Source organism: Hemitrygon akajei, chromosome 1 (assembly GCF_048418815.1).
Source record: "Hemitrygon akajei chromosome 1, sHemAka1.3, whole genome shotgun sequence".
In the NCBI taxonomy this organism is placed as follows: domain Eukaryota; kingdom Metazoa; phylum Chordata; class Chondrichthyes; order Myliobatiformes; family Dasyatidae; genus Hemitrygon; species Hemitrygon akajei.
In genome coordinates this window covers 85,501,744-85,515,932 of record NC_133124.1, presented here as the reverse complement: position 1 = coordinate 85,515,932, position 14,189 = coordinate 85,501,744, and the positions used below count along the sequence as shown (strand labels likewise).

Genomic DNA, 14,189 nt, shown 5'->3' with positions numbered 1-14,189 from the left:
TCCAGTCCTGATCAAGGGTCTTGGCTGAAATGTAGACTGTTTATTCCCCTCCATAGATACTACTTGATCTGCAGAGTTCCTCCAACATTTTGTTTGTTACTCTGGTCATGTAAGACTTGGGTAAGGTTTTAACTTTACAACTGAGCAGATCTCTCTAACAGAACTCTACTTTCACAGCAAACTGCTCTCTCTTCAAGAATTTAATACAAAGAATTAGACACAACATTTCCCACTTGTTCACAGATGTCAATAATTACCCCACCACTCACTGATGATGCTCAACATACCCTGACACACCCTGCTCATCTGATGTCAATTAATAAATATACTCCCAGAATACTCCCAGGGGCCTACTTAATTCCAACCAAACCCTTGGAGAAGCTGAAGGAACACCAGAGAAACTGCCAAATCCTTTTTGTTTTTATTGGTAATCCAGAGACCCTATTTGTGATTAAACTTAGTAAGAGTTAACATTGACTTTGTATAAGATGAAACAATTCATCAGAGATTATAGCAAATACATACCTTGAAATTCAGAAGCCAATATGATAAAACTTTTTTTGAAATAATCTTTTAAGTAACACTAACACTATTACCTCACATTGTTATACCATACAGTCATTATATTCAGGGATGCAATGATGCGATTCATTGAGATTCTGTTGCAGAAGCAGTTCCAAAAAAGGATATGATTTGCATGCTATAACTTATGGCAAATAAAATAAATGCAATGGACTTCTGTGATTACTAACAGTACCCACCTATTTACTAACAGATAAACACGACCATTAACTTTGGCATGGCTGGTAAATGGAATGATGGGAAGCACATGAGTGAATAAAGAGAAAGGAGAGAGACATAGAAGTGATAAGAATCCACAGGTCATCAATTTGCCAACACAGCACAGCACACACAATAACATGCAGACCAAGTTACCACAAAAGCAACAGAAAATGACAACTGTTAAACAGAGTAAAGCAGGATATAATGGAAATGAACGATTGCACTTAGTTCAGGCACCTTTTTCCAAAAATACAACGCTAATTTCTCCCACTGTTGCAACAAATATAACAATACTGCCATCTTTGATTTTTTTCAAATGGTATGATTTTTCTTGGTGATCTATTACACTTGCACAAGCGGACCCTAGGGAAGGTCACCTGCCCACACATCAGCTTGACATTTCTTGTGGGATGGGTGATGAAAGGCAAATGACATGGAACAAGCCATGATTTGCTGATGAATTTAATTGACCAGAAGAACAAATGCCTACTATTTAATGGGCTGATTTGGAGCTTTACTCAGTACTGTGGAAAAATGAGATGACAGGAACATAATATCTATCTAAACATGGAATACACAAACTGGGACAACTAATGACACTCTTGCCATAATGAGAGGTTAATTACTTACCCAAACCCCAATTTTTCTGCACTATTTCTGATTTTGACTTGTAGTATTCTGTACCTGGATGATGCTGTAGCTTAAAACAGATGGATTCTTCTCAGAAATAATGAAGTGAGCTATCTTTTGTCGAAAGGATCTTGACTGCATTATGATAGGACTCTGCCGCTTTGGGCCATACAAGGAAAATAATGATCTCCTTCAGCCTGAATTCTCCTCACCTCCACAACTCCTTCCTTCCTCTGCATAGCCCCACTGACATCTGGTTTCTTTTTTTTTTGGAATCTGGGCAGTTGCAGGAAGACCCATTATTATTTCTCATCTGGGACAGCTCTCGAGAAGGTTGAACAACTGCCTTGAAATGCTGCAGTCCTTCTGGTAAATGTGATTTCATAGTGCATTTAGGGAAAGGGTTCTAGGATACATGCCTACTGATGACGGACTGCCGATGTTTTTCCAAATCACAATGATGAGCTAGTTGGAGGAGAGGTGGTGGTACTCCCTCGTGTCTGCTGTGCTTGCCCTACTTTGAGATGGATGCAGAGATTTGCTACATCACCAAAGTCGCTGGCAAATTTCTACTGATGTACCACGGAGAGCATTCTGTCTGGTTGCATCACTGCCTGGTATGGAGGCTCCAATGTACAGGATCGAAAGAGGCTGCAGAGGGTTGCAGAGTCAGCCACTCCATCACGGTTACAACCCTCCGCATCCTCGAGGATATCCTCAAAATGTGGAGCTGCGTAAAGGTGGCATCCATTCTAAGGATCCTCACAATCCAGGAGGTGCCCACTTCTCATTACCACCATCGGGGGAAGAGATACAGGAGCCAGAAGACCCACAAAAGCTTCTTCCCCTTCCCCATCAGAAATCTGGACGGCCCATGAACTCATGAACATTACTTCATTATCCCTTTTTTAGACTACTTATTTATTTTGCAACGTGTAGCAATCTTCTGCCTTTGCACTGTACTGCTGTCAGTGGTAATAAAGCCGATTCTGATATACTGGAGGTACTGTCAGAGAAGCCTGGTTAAGTAACTGCAGTGCATTTTATAGATGTTACACACTGCATCATTGTGAAGCAGTTTGCTGGTGAGCTGTTAGTACTGGCTACCCTCTTCACTGTTGCCTACGTGCCAGCTGCAGCTTTCTGGCCGCTCCAGAGAGCGCAATGGAACGCAAGGCCTGGTATAAAGTTTAACCCTGGATATTGTTTCCATTTGCCTCAGCTCTCTGCCTGCCTGGATTTTCACTTTCTCCATCAAGTTCAGAATCTGTTGGAATGGGTCGCATTGCAGAACCAGCCTGATATTCACTCTATTGAAAAAAAAACTGGGATGAAAACAGGGCTGGTTCCTCAGTCTGCACCTGCGACAATATATTTACAGACAACTTTACTAAGGCAAAGTGTTAAATTCACACAAATCAGAATTATATATAAACACGATTAATTAGCAGTAATTCAGAACTAAACAATGGCAATTAAAAGAATCAATGTAACTAATATATTTATTTTATTACTGTTAATATCATAATTAGTATAAAACAAATGAATAACAATAGCATTGTAGTACATACAGTAAATACGGTTTGAGGAAAAGCAGACTTCAACTGTCTTATTCATTTTATATAGAAATTTTAATGTCATTTATGTATCTTTTTAACTTCTTTTAAAATAAAATTCTGACAGAGAACAATTTTCATCTTCATTATTATTCATATTCTGGTGGATTGGATTGATTACCTTTTGTAGAACTTACGAACAAGAGAGGTTCTTCAATAGGCTGGTGATCAGTCTCAATATATGTCAGCTAAGGATAAAATCTAACCCTGTTGAATGAACCTTGTATTTACATTAACTAAATTTAACACAGAAGATATCAAGAAGATATAATGTTTCATTGCTCTAAGTGTTACTACACTTAATATTTATCCCTCAGTTAGTCAATTACAAAATACGTATATATTAGAGTTTTCATAATTATCACATGAACTATTATGTAACCCATTTCTGATACAATCAGTCAGGGCTGTGGGGAATCAATGTCATGGCATATAAATCTGTAATGCATAATTTGCCAACATATTAAAGAATGCTTCTCACCTATAGATAGTGCTCTCCTGCTTGCTGGTCACTGCTTTAAGGTCAGTGAGCTCCAGAAATCGATCATGAAAATAATGAAGGTGCAATATACACACGAGCAGGAAAGATGTGGGGATGAAAATGCTAGTAAACAGATCCGCAACTGTGAATTTCTCTAATCCAAGGTCCTTCAATCTTTAACAGAAAACAACAATTATATGTTTAGCTCTGAAAGGGAAATGCATCATCTTCAGTTCAAGTTTCTGTTCTAATTGGAATTTACCAAATTGTGTAAATTTTCATTTTGTGCATGCACAGTAATATAGTTAGCTGATCTAGTCTTGTTTCTTAAGTTCTATTCCTGCACTTGCAACCTATACCAGCTGTGAGTAAAGTGCACCCAATCCGCCATTTCGTCCAGTGGTTCGCAATTCACAGATTTAACTTATTTATAATTGGCAGGTGGGTGTTGCTGGTAACACTTATATTCATTACAGATTCTGGGTCACATGCTTCATTATTAGCTATTGTATTTAAAGTAATGCCAGCTTTATTTACCTTCCATATTAGTCACTTGGTTAACGAGTATAACGTTTTGCTGAAATTAACAGTGATGTGTAATACAGTAAAACTCTGATAATCCACTGTCCAATTGTCTGGAAATCCTAATGGTCAAGATCCAACACACTTTAGCACATAGAACAGTACAGCACAGAAATAGGTCCATCAGACCATGATATCCATGCCAACCAAATCCCATCTACCCATCCAACCCCTCCCTTTCCCGTCTGTTCATGTGTCTTTCTAAATGCATCTTAAACATTGCTTTTGTGTCTACTTTCTTCACTTCTTGTAGCAGCACACTCTAGTCACTTACTGCCTCATGAATCATTTACCTTATGAATTAATGGCCTATTTCTGTTCCTATGTCTAATAACCTTTAAAATTCATCCCTCTCATCCTAAAGTTATGATCTGTGGTATTTGACACTTCCACCCTGGAAAAAAGACTCTGACTATCTACACACTTCTATCAGGTTGCCAATCAGCCTCCAAAACACTAGAGAAAGGAATCCAAAATTTGTCAAACATCTCCTTATGTTTAAATCAGGGAAACTTCTTGGTTCATCTTCAAAGCCTTCACAGCCTTCCTGTAAAGGAATGACCAGAAATTGTGGCCAAGCCAAATTCTTATACAGCTACAACACAACTTCCTCATTTTTGTATTCAGCAACCTGTCCAATGAAGGCAAATATACCATACACTTTCTTGACCACCTTGTACATAGGGTGTAACCATCCATTCATAGGATATAGGTTTAAGGTGGGGCGTTGGATATTTAAAGGAGATACAGTATGTGGATTAGTTATTTTATAGACAAGTGGGATGCATAGAATGTGTTCTAGGGGTGGCTGTGAAACAGACACGATAGTGGCATGATGAAGGGTCTCGGCCTAAAACGATGACTGTTTACTCTTTCCCATAGATGCTGCCTGAGTTCCTCCAGCAGTCTGTGTGTGCAGCTTAGATTTGCAGCATTGGCAGATTGTCTCTGTTTGTGAATGTTTTCGAGCCACTTGGACAGGTGCATGAAAATGCAAGGAATGGGAATTGGATCATGTGCAAACGCAGAGGCTTAGTTTAATTTGGCATCATGGTTGGCACAGACATGGGCTGAAGGGTGTTTTCCTATGCTCTATTACTTGTATTCTATTACTTATATTCAAGGAGCTATGGACAAACATCCATAGATATGCATCATTTATGGGTTCAGCCCAATACATCATGGGCACATCCCTTTCCACTATCGAAGAGCTGCTTCAACAATGCCCATGCCATCTTCCTGCAGCTACCATCTGGCATGTGGTACAGAAGACTGGAGTCCCACAGTACCGGATTCAAGAACAGCTACTTCCCTTCAACCATTCAGTTCTTGAACCAACCAGCACAACCCTAAACACTACCTCAGTATAGCAACACTACAGCAGGCTATTTTTCTTTGCTCTAATTGTGTTATTTCTTGTAGAATTTGTGTATAGTTTTTGTATAACTGATGCTTTTCCTGTGAACGTTGTGCACCTGATACCATCTTGCTGTGATGCTGCTGCAAGATTTTCATTGCACCTTACTTGTGCCTACGGCAGTAAACTTGACTTCAAGTTGCTCTCCAAGGTAATAGTCCGCTGCTAGGTCTTGACTGCGGACAGGGTGCATGGCTGGAGGTGGGTTTGGAGTCCAGAACAACAGGGTCAGGAATGCAGTTATGCAGCAGGATGCAGGGAATGAAACATTTTGTACATTTCTAGCTCCATTTAAACTTCAGGGTCCTCTGAAATACTAATTATACAACTGTGTAACAAGTTAAAAGCTATATTGAAAGCATGTTTGGAATGAATAAGTGTAACCTAGAATACAGAACAGTACAGTACAGGAACAGGCCCTGTGACCCACTGTGTAGTGCTGAACTAACCAAACCAGTAATTAAATGCCTATTAAACTAATCTCCAATCCCTTCTCCCAAAACAAGGACCATATCCCTCTATTCTCTTCATATTCATGTACCGACCTAAGTGTTTCTTGAACACCTCTATCGTATTTGACTCCACCACCACCCTTGGCACATATTCCAGGCACTCACCATTCTTGCGTAAAAAAAGTTGCCCTGCACATCTCCTTTGAATTTACCCCCTCTCATCTTAAATTCATGCTCCCTAGCATTAGATGTTTTGACCTTGGGAAAAAGGCGCTGGCTGTCTATCTACACCTCTCATAATCTTCTGTCAGATCTCCCCACAGCCTCACTGCTCCAGAGAAAACAATACATGTTTGTCCATCCTCTCCTTATAGTACGTGCCTCTTAATCTAGGCAGTATCCTGGTAAACCTCTGCAAAGCCTTCATGTCATTCCTGTAATGGAGTGACTGGAATTGAATGCAATATTCCAATCGTCAGGAAAATTCACCAATCTGACACTGTGAGTTTATCAGAGCTTTACTGCAGTATTATTTTGTGTTGCGTACAAAGTCATTTCTCAGTTACTCACTTTTCAATATCCATTCCAGTCATGTTTTGCCACAGAGACGGGAATGAATCAAACTGATAGGTGTACACCAGGATCAAGACCAGCATTGTGTATGAGACAACAATAATCCAAAAGTACTTCAAGATCCGCCGCCACCAATCATAATGTACCTGGGGAGCAAAATGCCTTCAGAAGTATAAGCAGCCAAGGAAAGCAGAATTAAGTAACATAAATAATTATTATATTTGGAAACGCTGGATTTGCCTGCATCGGTTTCCAAAATAAACCTCTTAACTACCATGGTCGGAACAGTAATACCAAATTCCCACTGCCAGCCACACTCTCAAGGAATGGTTGTAAGATCAAGTCTATGGCATTGTAATTCCCTAAAGTATACTCCCAGAATTTATAGTTTACTGCTGGGAAATCACAGGCTAAAGAAAACTGAATACCTAGTTCATTGAGGAATGCTTGGACGCATGATTTAAGTGGAAAAGAGGGCTTGTTCTGTGTGTTGCTAGATGCAGTGGATCTTATACTGTGTTATAAAGTGGCAACACTCTCAGCCCTTGATTGGATCGTCTGAATCTTTCCTTGTGTAACAGCCTTTCAACACATTCCATGTTTTGGAGAAATGTTAACTCCATATTCCCACTACAGCTGTGTTTAAAAATTACATTGGCAGTGCTGGATCCATCATTTAGTACATTTTTGCTGAAAATCTTTCAGCCCATGAACTTCTTGCAATTGAAATGAGCTAAGTGTGGCACGGGCAATGAAGAGCAGGGATTTAGGACTCCTCTGGAAAACTTGTGTTACCTGTTGTACAATTGTTGTTTATCTTTCTCTTGTCGATGCAGTGCTATGTGTTTGAGACGGGTTGCATCACCGCCTGGTACAGAGGCTCCAATCCCCAGGATTGCAAGAGGCATCCCAGAGTTGTGGACTCAGCTTGCTTCATCAAGGGTACAACCTCCCACCATTGAGGACACCTTCAAAAGGTGGTGCCTCAAAATGGTGAGAGTCCTTAGTGATGGAAATACAGGAACCAGGAGATACTAACTTTCCAGAAATCTGATGACAGAGGGGAAGAAGCTGTCCCTAAAATGTTGAATGGGTGTCTTCAGGCTCCTGTGTCTCTTCCTTGATAGTAGTAATGAGAAAAGGGAAGGTGAGGGTCCTTAATATCTTTAAAAGGTATTCCTAAAACATTAGATTCAATCAGAAGAAAAGCTCGCCAGCAAATTTACTTTCTTAGGAGGATAAGAAGGTTCTGCTTGTCACTGAAGACACTAACTATTTTTACAGATGCACTGTTGAAGGTATCCTTACTGGTCACATCATTGTCTGTTATGGGAATTTGCATGCATTGGAATGAAAAAAGTTGCAAGTTGTTGACTCTGCCTAATATATCATGGGCACATCCCTCCACGCCATCGGTAATATCTGCAGCAGGTGCTGCCTCAAGAAGGCTACATCCACATTAAAGATCCCCACCAGGCCATGCCACCTTTTCACAGTTCCCACTGGGCAGGAGGTACAGAATTTATTCCCATTTGTATTGCTGATACCTAGCACAGAAATGAGCAGAAAGACCTGAAGAAGGGTCTCAGCCTGAAACATCAACTATTTGTTCATTTCCATAGATGCTGCCAGACCTGCTGAGTTTCTCCAGTATTTTATATCTGTTGCCCAGCACACGTCATTTGTACAATTTGCAATTTGGTCACTTTACATTTTCATCCATTTTTTGATCACCTGGTGACTTGAAGAAAAAAAAACAATTTACAGGAAGTGCAGAATTACAAAAATGGTGTCTCAAAATTGCATTAGCTCTCTGTTAAATCAGCTTTCCACCAACTACAACAAAAACCAGTCCACAGGGAGGGAAAGTGTTATGCCTGGACAAATACTTCAGAATCAGGAGCAAATGACCACAAAAGCATCTGGTGCACCTGGACAGCATTTCGCCAAGTAAGGGAAATGGTTCTCAAAGATCTGTTCCCCAAGCCTACCAATACTTATTCCACAGGTCAAAAGTCAGAACGTGTACTGTATATATGATATCAATTATATCTCTTTTAGATATAATCCCTCTGCAATTGGATCCTTGACTTCCTAACTGGAAGACCACAGTCTGCGTGGATTGGTGATAACATATCCTCCTCGCTGACGATCAACACTGGCGCACCTCAGGGGTGTGTGCTTAGCCCTCTGCTCTACTCTCTGTGTACACATGACTGTGTGGCTAGGCATAGCTCAAATACCATCTATAAACTTGCTGATGATACAACCATTGTTGGTAGAATCTCAGGTGTTGACAAGAGGGCGTACAGGAGTGAGATATGCCAATTAATGGAGTGGTGCTGCAGCAACAACCTGGCACTCAACGTCAGTAAGACAAAAGAGCTGATTGTGGACTTCAGGAAGGGTAAGACGAAGAAACACATACCAATCCTCATAGAGAGATCAAAAATGGAGAGAGTGAGCAGTTTCAAGTTCCTGGGTGTCAAGATCTCTGAGGATCTAACCTGGTCCCAACATATCGATGTAGTTATAAAGAAGGCAAGACAGCAGCTATACTTCATTAGGAGCTTGAAGTGGTTAGGCATGTCAACAAATACACTCAAAAATTTCTATAGATGTACCATAGAGAGCATTCTGACAGGCTGCATCACTGTCTGGAATGGTGAGGGGGGGAGGGGGGGGCTACTGCAACAGATCGGAAGAAGCTGCCAAGGGTTGTAAATCTAATCAGCTCCATCTTGGGTACTAGCCTACAACATATCCGGGACATCTTCAGGGAGCGGTGTCTCAGAAAGGCAGCATCCATTATTAAGGACCTCCAGCACCCAGGACATGCCTTTTTCTCACTGTCACCATCAGGTAGGAGATACAGAAGCCTGAAGGCACGCACTCAGCGATTCAGCAACAGCATCTTCCCCTCTGCCAACCGATTCCTAAATGGACAATGAACCCTTGGACACTAACTCACTTTCTTAATATACAGTATTTCTGGTTTTTGTACTATTTTTAATCTATTCAATATACGTATACTGTAGTTGATTTATTTATTTATTTTCCTTCTATATTATGTATTGCATTGAACTGCTGCTGCTAAGTTAACAAATTTCATGTCACATACCAGTAATAATAAACCTGATTCTGATTAAATGTTTAAGTGTCTTTTAATTAAGGAAACTCACCAACTTAAAATGAAATTTCATTTTTTAGGTAGAACCAAGATACTACGTGAATACATACCTGATAGAGAGCCACACAGAACAGGAACAGCATCATGTAGATAATCTTGTACATGACAATCTTGCCTTCAAAACTCACGAAGAAAAACATTCCACCACAGATGTAAATCCAATATTTGACAAACATTCCCATCACCAGGTTTCCTAATACTTTCATTATCTCTTTGCCTTGCTGGCTATCTTCTGCACAAACAGAAAAGACAAGGTTATCTGACAACTTTTAACTGAACTTTTTTGCATTTCCAGAGGAAGGTTTGTTGCCTCTAGTTCTCAGTGATGACACAGTGAATGGGTTTGTTGCCTTCCAAAGGACTTGCCAGATTTTTATTTGTATGGTTGTAGATGAGGAATAGAGATATGTGGCAGAGGGGAGATCATGGAGAGATTAGGCTATTTGCTCAATTGTCTCCCTGATAAAACCCAAAATTTGCCTATTTTTATTTTCCCTCTTGCTAAAGAAGTCAAGATTCTTAATGTTCTCTGGGTCAACCCAAGTGAGACATTGCTCCTCAAAAATTCTAACCCAAACAATATAACAATCTGTTTTACCACTTTCTTCCACTTTGACTTCTGATAAGAGAGATCCTTTGTTCTTTTCAGCTTCACGACGCTCAGTAATATATTGACGGAGCAAAAGCCAAAAGGTCAATGCACACAGGATCTATTAAAAGAAAAGAGGATACTGATTAATCTTTCTTTCTTTTCAAATCTTTTTATTAATTTTTAAGAAAAACATAAGTAAAATAAGTACAAAACATTTGAGAGTACATAATAGATTAATTAACAATCAAATATGTATTAATCAATACATAAAGTCTCCCAAACTCATAGTATAATGTAAAGGAATTAAGAAAAAAAAGAACCCCCCCCCAAAAAAAACAACTAAAAAAAAACCTAAAAACTAACCAACATGGGCAATTGCATAATGTTAAATACATACAGTAGTGCCGATGACTCCCAACCTCCATCCACACAATTCAGGATAGTAACAATAAGGTTCAGGATCAGACCATTTAATTCATATGAGAATGTTGAATAAAAGGTCTCCAAGTTTCCTCAAATTTAACTGAAGAATCAAAAACCACACTTCTAATTTTTTCTAAACTCAAACAGGAAATAGTTTGAGAAAACCACTGAAATACAGTTGGAGGGTTAATTTCTTTCCAATTCAGTAAAATAGATCTTCTAGCCATTAGTGTAACAAATGCAATCATTCGTTGGGATGAAGCGGATAAACGCTTCTTATCTATCATTGGTAGACCAAAAATTGCGGTAAAAGGATGTGGTTGGAGATTAATATTTAAGACTCTTGAAATAATATTAAAAATATCTTTCCAATAGTTTTGTAAACAAGGACAAGACCAAAACATATGGGTCAACGAAGCAATATCAGAATGACATCTATCACAGGTTGGATTAACATAAGAATAAAATCGAGCAAGTTTATCTTTAGACATGTGAGCTCTATGTACAACCTTAAATTGTATTAGAGCATGTTTAGCACAGATAGAGGATGAGTTTACCAATGATAAAATTTTTTCCCATTGCTCAGTAGATATAGGGCAATGCAATTCTTCCTGCCATTCCTTCTTAATTTTTTCTGATATATCTGGTTGTACATTCATAATCATATTATAAATGATAGCTACTAAGCCCTTTTGACAAGGATTAAGAGCTAAAATTCTTTCTGTAATGTCCAATGGACATTCTTTTGAAAAAGACTTTAGTTCATTATATAGAAAATTTCTAACTTGTAAATATCTAAAAAAATGGGTTTTAGATAAATTATATTTATTAGATAACTGTTCAAAGGACATAATGTTATCATCCAAAAACAGATCACGAAAACATGTTATACCTTTTGTTTTCCATAAAAGAAAAGCTTGATCTATAGATGATGGTCGGAAAAAGTAGTTAGATATTATAGGACTTGACAGCATAAACTTATTCAAACCAAAAAATTTACGAAATTGAAACCAGATTCGTAATGTATACTTGACTATAGGATTAGTTATCTGTTTATTCGTTTTGAATAACGAAAAAGGAAGTGAAGATCCTAAGATTGAGATCAATGAGAAATCTTGCACAGATTTACATTCCAAATTTACCCATTGTGGGCCAGCAACTGTAGTCGATTCTTGTGTCCAAAATATCAAATACCGTATATTAACTGCCCAATAGTAAAATCTTAAATTTGGTAGAGCCAAGCCGCCCTCCTTCTTAGGCTTCTGTAAATATTTTTTACCTAGTCTAGGATTTTTGTTCTGCCACAAATACGAAGATATTTTAGAGTCAACTATATCAAAAAAAGATTTAGGAATAAAAATTGGTAATGCTTGAAATAGATATAGAAATTTAGGTAGTATCATCATCTTAATGGCATTAATTCTGCCTACCAAAGACAAAGATAGTGGGGACCACCTATTAGCAAGTTGCTTAATTTGATCTATTAAAGGCAAAAAATTAGTTTTAAATAAATCTTTATGTTTTTTAGTAATTTTAATACCTAAATAAGTAAAATAATCTGTAACAATTCTATATGGTACCTGATTATAAATTGAAGTATGCATATTTAATGGAAAAAGTTCACTCTTATTAAAATTCAATTTATATCCAGAAAAATTACTAACTGATTAATCTGAACAAAGAAATAATTAATCATGTGCTGAGAGAAGCAGATACATTTCTGCAAAGACAAAACTTTGATTTACGTTTAAGACTTGAGCTTGCTTTGTACAATTTAACTTCGGGCTATTCTGACAGCAACTCCCAAATATCAAGAAAAGTCACCATTGTAAGTGCATCTAAACACCATCCCACTTCCAGGCACTCTTTATCCCTAGCAACGCACACTAAATGCTGGACGAAACTCAGCCAGTTAGGCAGTTTCTAGAAGGGAAATAAACAGTTGATGTTTTGGGCTGAGACTCCTTGTTGGCACCCTTAATTAAAAACGATTTCTCTAATGAGCAATTATAGCACCATTCCTTCATCCTCATTGGAACTCCCTTCCCACAACATCACACCACATTCATCATCGGGGAAGAGCAGACTAAGAGGGCAGCTGACCACAACCTTCTCGAGGGAAATTACAGACAGTCAATAATTCACATTGAATAAATTAGGTAGCTATTAGATAGATAGATAGATACTTTATTCACACACAATATTAAAACACACAATAAAATATGAAATGATAATTCTGTTTCTCTTTCCCCAGATTCTACTTGATTCATAGAGCATAGCTAGCACTTTCCATTTTAAGCACATTGTACAATTAGACAAATGACAAAGGGGCAAAGAGCAGAATTCAGGTATCAGTTCCAAAACAGTCATAATGGTATCTTGTAATATTATTTTAGTTAAACAAACCTTTGAACCGAGTTCAACGCATGGTGTCTCCATCTTTTTCAGTACTCCAGATGGCTCAGGAAGTTCATCGTCAGTAAGGTCGAGACTCCAGATATATTGTAGGGTTAACAGGATGTTTCCATAGAAGACCATGAATGGAGATGTGAGCATTGCATATCGTCGACGGTTTCGCATCATCCACAGTACACATGACCAAATCAACAACACAAAGGTGAGCCAACTATGGTAGGTAATACTCCAAGCCTAGATGAAAGCAATAAGATGATTAACAATTGTTCACATCTAAAATAAATTTCCCTCAGTGAACATACTGTATAACTGAATATAACTGATAATGATGAAAGCTAAAATGCACAGAATGTCAAATCTACAGTAGTTTGAGTGAGAAACTTGAGTATGAAACTAGACTCCTGAACTTAAAGGCACAATAATTAGTCAAAGTAAAGCAAATTTATAATCAAAGTACATATACATCTCCATACACTACCTTGAGATTCAGTTTTTTTGTAGACATTCACAATAGATACAAAGAAACACAATGGAAGTAATGAAAATATTGGTTTGATTGGTTTGAGGATAGAGTTGGACAGAGCAGGCTGGTAAAATACATTAGAGTTTAACATTATAAATTGACAGTGACAGACTATTAAGAAGATGATTTATCAATCTCCAGAAAAGACATAGTGGAGAGGAAAAAAGGGTGCATAAGAAGGATATATAGGCTGCAGCTGAGGAGGATAATAATGAGACCAACCTGAATGAAATGTTTGCAAAGTTGTGAAGATCAGTGGCAGTTAGAGGACTGAATACTTCATCGAAGTCAACACAGGACAACCAAAAATATTATAAAGAGGAAAATGATCTGTCTAGTAGTTTCCAGTTCCGTAGAGTTGTAGAATTAGATAGCAAGGAAATAGGCCATTTGTTCCATTAGCTCCATGCCAACCATCGAGCATCTGTATGCACTATTCTACACCTGTCTTATTTTACTCTTTTCTCATTCCCATCAACTCCCCAACTAACCTACAGACTCATTAACTTGCT

The 14,189-nt window shown here is 38.3% G+C and overlaps 1 protein-coding gene across 10 annotated transcripts in view; it reads right to left on the bottom strand.

Moving 5' to 3' along the window:
• The window catches only part of piezo2b (piezo-type mechanosensitive ion channel component 2b), a 574,856-nt gene that overhangs the window by 136,134 nt on the left and 424,533 nt on the right, over positions 1-14,189 (bottom strand). For 7 of the 10 annotated variants that reach the window (XM_073047154.1, XM_073047092.1, XM_073047145.1 and 4 more), the window contains exons 13-18: positions 13,146-13,388; positions 10,323-10,434; positions 9,775-9,956; positions 6,532-6,680; positions 3,511-3,684; positions 762-803 (exon numbers count right to left, since the gene is read on the bottom strand). In XM_073047154.1, coding sequence (XP_072903255.1) covers positions 762-803; positions 3,511-3,684; positions 6,532-6,680; positions 9,775-9,956; positions 10,323-10,434; positions 13,146-13,388 — 902 coding nt within the window. The remainder of the gene's footprint in view (positions 1-761; positions 804-3,510; positions 3,685-6,531; positions 6,681-9,774; positions 9,957-10,322; positions 10,435-13,145; positions 13,389-14,189) is intronic. The other 3 variants (XM_073047121.1, XM_073047138.1, XM_073047171.1) reach the window with 1 other exon arrangement.